General features: G+C 31.7%; 1 protein-coding gene across 1 annotated transcript; it reads right to left on the reverse strand.

Annotated features, from left to right (window-relative positions):
* Positions 1 to 1,594: 1,594 nt before the first annotated feature.
* LOC111915465 (L-aspartate oxidase 2-a, chloroplastic) lies at positions 1,595 to 6,727 on the reverse strand. Its single transcript, XM_023911129.3, has 8 exons — positions 6,396 to 6,727; positions 6,104 to 6,223; positions 5,631 to 5,979; positions 5,274 to 5,516; positions 5,055 to 5,192; positions 4,852 to 4,913; positions 3,641 to 4,071; positions 1,595 to 2,414 (listed from the first exon to the last, which is right to left on the reverse strand). The coding sequence occupies exons 2-8, from the start codon at positions 6,217 to 6,219 to the stop codon at positions 1,834 to 1,836; spliced, it is 1,920 nt and encodes a 639-aa protein (XP_023766897.1). The 5' UTR covers positions 6,220 to 6,223; positions 6,396 to 6,727; the 3' UTR covers positions 1,595 to 1,833.
* Positions 6,728 to 8,783: the final 2,056 nt, after the last annotated feature.

Here is an 8,783-nt window from a genome sequence, read left to right on the forward strand (position 1 = left end):
ATATTTACGATAGAAAACAATATCATACATAATTATATAAATATTTTATTAAACATATTTTCAACTATATTTTCAACTTAAACGACAAATATATCAACGACAAATTTTCAACTTAAACGACAAATATATAAACAATTTTCTAAGTTATACAACAAATATATTTACGATAGAAAACGATATCATACATAATTATATAAATATTTTATTAAACATATTTTCAACTTAAACCACAAACATATCAACGACAAATTTTCAACTTAAACAAATTTTCAACTTAAACGACAAATATATAAACAATTTTTATCTTTCTAATTAAAACTAACATTTTATAACCATATAAACAAAAACATTTAAAAATAAAACGACAACCAAACTAACAATTTTGCAAGTTATACGACAACTTTATACAAATTTTCAACTTACACGACAAATACAAACAATTTCTAACAATATATATACGACAAATTTTCAACTTATACAAATGTTATACTTATATACTTATACGACAAACACAAACGATTTCTAACAATATATATACGACAAATTTTCAACTAATACAAATGTTATACTTATACGACAAATATATATATACAAACGACTATTTTGCACTTTATATAAACAATTATACGATAAGAATATACAAGATTTCAGGTTATACAACAACTAAAAAAACAACAAAAATAACACAACAAATAATACAACAAATGATAAAATAAATAGATTGTTGACATTAAAAGAGTTAAAATCTAACCATATTTGCGGGATTGTTGACATAATCCTCAATTTTCTTCAAAAACTAGCCAAAATTCCGAGAGAAGCCCAAAGTTAGAGAGAGTTTTTATGTAGAGAATGGTGAAAAATGAAAAAAAAAAAAAAAAAAAAAAAAAAAAAAAAAAAAAAAAAAAAAAACGTTTTTATACCTAAAAAGAGGGCATTTCGCAGATGGGGCTTCTCATCTGCGAAAGTACAAGTACCTAAAGCACAACTGTGCTTTAGGTACTTGTAATTTCGCAGATGGGGCTTCTCATCTGCGAAAGTACAAGTACCTAAAGCACAACTGTGCTTTAGGTACTTGTACTTTCGCAGATGAGAAGCCCATTTCGCAGATGGGACCTTCTCATTTGCGAAATGGGAGGCTATTTTTGTAATTTCGATTTTTTTTTGCTATTTTTGTAATGCAATTAATGTAAATGGCTATTTTTGTCATTTTCTCAAAAAAAAAACCCCTAAATCAAAGTAGAAGATAAACCTTAAAACCCTAAACTAAAAAAAAATAAAAAAATAAAAAATAAATAAAAAAAAATGTTTCTTCACATATAGTAAGAAATGCACAATTGTTTTTGGATATACCATTGGACGGCTTTAATTCCCTCCGAAGTGAAGATATAGACACACAAATACACAATTGATGGGGTTAGTAAATATTTTTCAAAATAAATATTTTTTTCAATAATCCTATTTTAATCAATAATCAATAACTCAAAATAAAAGTCCTTTATGCCACCTCTACACTCTACTCATACTTTCACAAAACCACCAAATGACCAAAGAAGTGAAAGAACCAAAGTTTCGGCCAATCACTCCAAGCCCAAACTCTTAACAAGGGCCCAAATTCAACTATAGCATTTAAGCGTCATACATTCATTGCTTGATCCAAACTTGAAATAAACATACAGACGAAAAAACACAAAAATAATCATTCAACGCAATCTTGCTACAATATTACATATAACATAAGTTTACACAACGTAAAAAACAAAAACGATTAATCTCTCTTTATTTTGAATTTCCTGTGGTTTATCACATAATAAATGGTTCTCAGCTACTTGTGTGCTAACAAATCTGTTGCTTATGAAGTTGCCTTGAACTCCAAGTTGTATTCATTGAACAAGGAAATATTATGGTAGGCAACCTTGATTCTTCATCAACATGTGGGAAATCAATGGTGTAGTGGAGCCCACGACTTTCATGTCTAGTCAACGCACTACTCACCACAAGTTTTGCACAACAAAACAAGTTCCTCATTTCACAAGCCTCTAACCCAACCATGGTTGGCTCCCACCCTTGTTGAAACAAGTAAGCTTCCCATTCAAGTTCAAGTTCCCCAATCCTCCGCTCCGCAGTCTTTAGCCATGTGGTGGACCTCACGATCCCAACGTACGCCCACATGATGGATTGTAGTTCGTTTCTTACTTGTTTTGTTCTTTTGAGGATTTTGGTGAGAATGGTGGACCCTAGTTGCATGGGAACCACGGGTGGGTCCCACCATCGGGAAACGGTTTGATGATCTGTGTATGATTCTTTCATGTGTTGTATTGATGGGTTTACGGCTCTTTGTGCAAATACGAGTGCTTCTAGTAATGAGTTGCTAGCGAGACGATTTGCTCCGTGTAATCCTGTGCATGCAACCTCACCTATGCAATCATGTTGACAAAGATTAGACCTTTTTTTTATGATTTGATATACATGTACTATATATTATGAACTACATGAAATATGGTGGTATGCAATTTATTTAACGATATAGCTTTATTTGATTAAAGTTTATCTTTATAAATTAGAGTTAATATCATAAAAGACCTTATATTTTGTGTTTTTCCGGATTAAATCTCAACTTTACTCTTTTTTTTTTTTTTTTCCGAGGTATTTTTTTTCCAGAAACCCCTCAACTTTGTAATTTTATTTTCCTGAAAAAACCCTTCAATCTTCTAAGTGTTTCTGAAAAAACCCTTCAATCTTCTAAGTGTTTCTGAAAAAACCTTCAACTTTTTTATTTTTTCTAGTTTAATATCAAAAAAAACCTTATATTTTGTGTTTTTTTCCGGATTAAGACTAAAATTTATTTTATGCCTGAAAAAGACATTATATTTTTTCATTTTTTCCAAAAAAAAACCTCAACTTTGTATGTTTTTCCGAAAAAAAAAACTTGAATCTTCTAAATGCTTCCAAATAAACCCTCAACTTTTTTAGTTTTTCACGAAAAAACCCTCACATTTGAAAAATATTTTTGGCAAAAAATGACTAAAATGGTCAAATCGGAAAAAATGAAAAAATACAAGGTTTTTTTTAGGCATAAAATAAATTTAAGGTTTAATCTGGAAAAAACACATAATATAAGGTCTTTTTTGAGATTAACCCCATAAAACAGATTTAAGGTTTAATCTGAAAAAAAAAAAAAAAAACACAAAATATAAGGTCTTTTTTGAGATTAACCATTTTTTTCTGAAAAAACCCTCACGTTTGCAACTTTTTTCGGAAAAAAAATAACTAAAAGGGTCAGATAAAAAAAATGAAAAAAAGCAATGTCTTTTTCAGGAAAAAAAATAAAATTGATGTTTCGGAAAAAAAATAACTAAAAGGGTCAGATAAAAAAAAATGAAAAAAAGCAATGTCTTTTTCAGGAAAAAAAATAAAATTGATGTTTAATCCGTAAAAAAACCCAAAATATAAGGTTTGTTATAAGATCAACCCTATAAATTAACATTTATTTTCTCTATGTGTCGATTTAATTTCATTTAGTTCTCTAATTATATATAGTAAACACGTTAAATGACCCATTCCATTCCAGCGATCCATTCCATCATATATTAATGTACGAAACTAATCTTATAAAAATTTATTGCAAATAAAAAACCCTTACCTGCAACATAAAGGCCAAGAACATTGGTTTCTCCTTGAAGACCAGCTTTAACCCCACCACACATGTAATGAGCAGCAGGAACAACTGGAATAGGGTGGCGAGTTATATCAAGCCCATATTTGAGGCACTCAGCAGCTATGTTAGGAAAATGGGAAAGAATTTGGTCTCTAGATCTATGACTGATGTCTAGAAGGACATATTTGTCATTTCGCTTTTTAAGTTGATCATCTATGCTTCTAGCTACAACATCTCTTGGTGCGAGCTCGGCTCTTTCATCATACATAGGCATGAATCTTTCCATGTCAAGATTATATAAAATTCCCCCATCGCCCCTCACGGCTTCCGTGATCAAGAAAGAGTTGTCCCGTGATTTAGTTGGTGGGATCGGGAGGCCTTCGTCTGCTAGTGCAGTTGGATGAAACTGCACAAATCTTCAAAAAAAAAAAAAAAAAAAAAAAAAAAAACAAACGCGTAAGTGTTTAGTAGAATCTTATTTTTCAAGTCCCCATTTGTTATGCACTACATGGTAGAATAGTACAGCCTTATACTGTGTTTGACATGTATTGGCAGTACATGACAGAACAGGTCAGCTTTATAGTGTGTTTGACATGTATTGGACTGGGACTTGGATCTCATCCAAAAATTGCAATTTAAAGTTCAACTTTTTGTCACACCAAAAAATTGCAATTTTTTTGTGCCACTCAAAATTTAAAATTTTTGACCCACCATAAGAACAACAATTTGTTTTATACAAAAATGGTAAAGTTTTTGTCCCACCCAAAAACTGCAAATTTTTCCTACCCAAAAACTAACACTCAAAAATAGCAATATTTTGTGCCACTAAAAAGTTGTATTTTTTTATCCCACCCAAACACTCCAAAAAATAAAAACTTGCTCAAAAAGTGCAATTTTTTGTCCCATCCAAAAACTGCAAATTTTGTCCAACAAGAAAAAATTAATTTTTTGTCCTACCAAAAAACAGCAAATTTTTGTTACACTAAAAAATAGCAATATTTTGTGCCATGTGTAAAATTGTAACTTTTTATGCCGCCCAAAAACTGCAAAAAATATTAAAAAAAAATATAGCAATTTTTGTCCCAACAAAAACTGTAACTATTTTGTCCCACTCAAAAATTGCATTTTTTTTGTCCTACATGTCATGTCCCATCATGTTTAAAAATACAAAACCTAAAAGATACGAGATTTCTTACTCCATGTTTGAAATAACAGCTTGAGCTCGATGCGCCATTGCTATTCCATCACCAGTAGCTACCTGTAAAATTAACCAAAAGATGAATCATGTAACATGACAATTGACATGTCACTCATTTATTTACATGAATCTTTGACATTTAAAGAATTAATTATTATTAGAAATAACTAAAATAATAACTATTAAATGAGATAAACATACGGGTGGATTTGTAGTAGATGGATAAATATGCCCTGCACCTCCAGAAGCAAGCAAAGTCACCTTTGAAATAAACCGAACCACTTTTTGTGTTTCTGTATTTATCGTATCAACACCATGGCAAATCATGTCTAATCCATCCTACAAAACCATGTAATAAACATAATCATATAATGTCATTTATAACTATAACCATGTATTATAATTCATTATGAAGCAAACCTGAGAAGTCAACAAGTCAATTGCAAAATGATGTTTGAAAACCGAAATATTTGGATCATTTTCAATTGCTTTAAGAAGCGCCCTTTCGATTTCTTTTCCTGTCATATCAGCTGCATGAACTATTCTATGATGTGAATGTCCACCTTCTCTTGCTAAATGCAAGTTTCCATCTTCTCCATGATCAAAAGATGCTCCCATTGCTATCAATTCCCTAATTCTTTCAGGTCCTTCTGTACACACCACCTGTACATTTTTTTATAACTTTTATAAAAATGATTGATGAATAAGTAAACAAGAATGAAGAAACACCCTTTTATATTTCTCCACATTAAGTTAGAAAAAGATATGGCCACTTACTCTGACAGTTTCTTCATCGCATAAATAAGCTCCTGCTACAATGGTATCTTGCATGTGACTTTCTACAGAATCTGAAGGACATAACACAGCACTAACACCACCTTGTGCATAATTTGTATTGCTTTCATGAGGTTCTGCTTTTGTTATTACAGCAACACTTCCATGTTTTGCAACTTCAAGAGCATATCGAAGACCAGCTACCCCACTACCAATAACTGCAAAATCAAAATACTTTGTGGATTCGTTCTTCATGTATGATGTCACAACTGTTTGAAAGGGTCTTTGAGTTTCAGGAATTTGATGATGATGACATTTCTTGATTTTTAAGTTGTTAGACAACCCATATGACCTATAAACATTGGATAAAAACACGTAATTGAAATGTATGTAGCAGAATCATTGTGGTTTTGTGACAGATAGTAGATAAATTTCAACGAAATTAACTTGAAATTTGTTGATAAGTTGAAATGTACCATGAAAACTTGTTAGAGCATCTCTGCGACACCACTGGAGAGAAAGAAGTCTGTCGCCAGCAGCGTGTTTCCCGGAATTGTAGATGGGCACTTCCCGAAGCTATACTCGTTGCCATTTTTCTGATACAATTACAACAACCATCAAACAGGAATCAGGATGATGTATATCAACAATGCATGCAGACTTTTCATGAAGAGTGAGACATCAAATTGGATTTATAACAATTCCAAACACAGATCAACAAGAAAGATGAACAAGGATCGAAGATCCTAAAGAGTAAAGACAACATACATGATAGCAGAGGTGAAAACTAGAGCTTGACTACTTTGATGATAAGAATTGTGCAGTTAATGGAGTAGGAATATGAAATTTTGCAACTTGAAGAAGATTTATGCAGCAGCCTCTTTCTATTTGGTTTCAACAAACATGAAACAACTAGGCGCCTTCTGTTATTTGGGGATTAGGGTTTTGGGAAATTTCGAGGCAATTGCACAGCAAGAATTCGTATGCAAGATTGCGAATGGAAATGATGAAAACTTATTACAAGGAATCGAGAATTTGAAGCCCACAGAATGAAGGGTGTAGTGGGAAGCAGAGGATGGGTAATATTGGAAAACAAAACTAAAATAAAAGAATAAAAATTGACTTTTCGTCATCACATATATTCACAAGCAAAGTTGTATCCACAAGATATACAATTGGCACGTAGCCCGAAGTAGTTTTGACGCAACAACTTTGTGACCATAAATGGATACACAAGAACCTTCACTCGGCTAACACCTTTTTGTTGAATCCAAAAATGAACCCACAACTCAATATTTTGTATACCACATTCAACACTCAAAACTAAACTTTAATAATTTATTTATTTTCGAGTAAATTACTCGTTTTAGAGATGAGCAAAGTAGCCATAGAAACCAAACACAATCAAAACGGACTGAAAACCTAGTATGTTATTCGGTTTGGTTCTTGATTCTTTCATATCTATAAACTTGGTTCTGGTTGTCGGTTCGATCCGATTATGGACCCTAACAACTAGGAGTAGGAAAAATACTCGTTGAAACCGAACCAAAACGGAACCGAATATGAATATGTAATTCGATTTGGTTCTCGATTCTTTTATATTCATAATTTGGTTCTCAATTTCTCTATTCTGATTCGGTTATAGAACCAAGATCATACCTAATCGTCCATGTGGTTGATTAAGCTAATTTTTGGAACATATTTAATTGTATTAAATGTGTTGAATTGATTTGTGCTTGCCAAATAATGAGATTACTCTGATGAATTGTTGAACATTATGTGAAGGTAATCATATAAGACTAAAAGTTGGCGGAAATTGCAAGCAAAATGGGTTATTTAAGTCGAACATGGTTCAGTCGTCTTTTATGGCGTCAAAGACATTCCCAAGGAAGCCCTAGTCAAATCACTCAACATTTCCCCAAATCTAAAGTTGAAAAAAAAACGTGAATATGGTCGGTGTCCTTGATGATATCAATGATTACACTAAAGGACGCATGGACAATATTGCCCTATCTCGTGCAAGGTTGCAAAAATCGTTCGACGGTTGACTGGTGTTAAGAGATTAATCGTGGACCATAGATTATTAATAAAATATTAAAATTAATCAAATATTAATATATTTTAAGAAAAAAGTACTTCAAAATTAGAAAAATTAGAAAATTTGTAATTTGAAAACTTGAAAATATGAACATTTTGGTATAATATTTGAAATTTGAAAATTTTGGAGTAAAAAAAGAAGTTGAATTTTTTGAGTTTTTTAAAATTTTTTTGAACTTTTTTGACTTTTGTTGACCGACTAATCTCACCAAGCCCGATTAATCCTAATTTTCCGATTAATACACTAATCCTCGACGGTTGGAGAGCGTCAAACGATTAATCCACAATTAATCGACGATTAATTCCAATTTCTACAATCATGATCTCGTGTTGTAATGATACTCACAAGAAAACGTTGAAAACCTTGAAAGACACCACTTAAGTGTCAAGGACGTCCCCAAGGATGTCTGCACCTTTTAGGCCATTTTCCTGTGTAAATGATGTGACATCCCTAATTTCACGGCCAAAAAAGACCGATTTAATTTATGTTTTTAAAATAAAATCAGAGTAATCTTTTGATTAAAATAGTTGCGAAATTTGTTCCCAAAACAAAATATGATAAAAATTTATCATAGCATTTATTAAAGAAATGTATTTTCATTATATAATCACAATCTCAGGATGTCATGTTCCGATACAGACCAAAAGCATAAACGGCAGATTATAAGCCTTACAACAGATATTTACAACTACTGGCCTATAATCCAAAATATCTTGATAAGTCATCCAACTTACGCTTTGGTGCCACTACCTGTAATACAAAGAAAAACTGAGTGGGTCAGGTTGTAAAACCTGGTAAGATACATATGGTTTTCAATCCCACAATATGATAAGAATATATATCTCAAACCTGCAAAACCACTATTATTTTAAAACAGATATATCATATTTCTAAAACAATCTTCCCCAACCTTTTATTAATAACCAACCTTTGTTATATATTCAACCTTTTAATATGCAACCAACCTTTTGTTAAATGTTCAACCTTTTATTAATAATTGTCACAACTAGGAATTTTGAGGCCTTGTAACTACAACACTTATAACAATTATGAATCAA

The sequence above is a fragment of the Lactuca sativa genome, chromosome 3, assembly GCF_002870075.4.
Source record: "Lactuca sativa cultivar Salinas chromosome 3, Lsat_Salinas_v11, whole genome shotgun sequence".
NCBI classification, from domain to species: Eukaryota; Viridiplantae; Streptophyta; class Magnoliopsida; order Asterales; family Asteraceae; genus Lactuca; species Lactuca sativa.

Bases quoted from the DNA above. Each gene is read 5' to 3' on its own strand.
- LOC111915465 (XM_023911129.3), bottom strand. From the start codon at position 6,219: ATGGCAACGAGTATAGCTTCGGGAAGTGCCCATCTACAATTCCGGGAA. The intron at 5,517-5,630 runs GTAAGTGGCCAT...AAAAATGTACAG, and splicing joins GCGATGAAGAAACTGTCAGA to GTGGTGTGTACAGAAGGACC. The intron at 4,072-4,851 runs GTAAGAAATCTC...TTTTTTTTGAAG, and splicing joins GCTGTTATTTCAAACATGGA to ATTTGTGCAGTTTCATCCAA.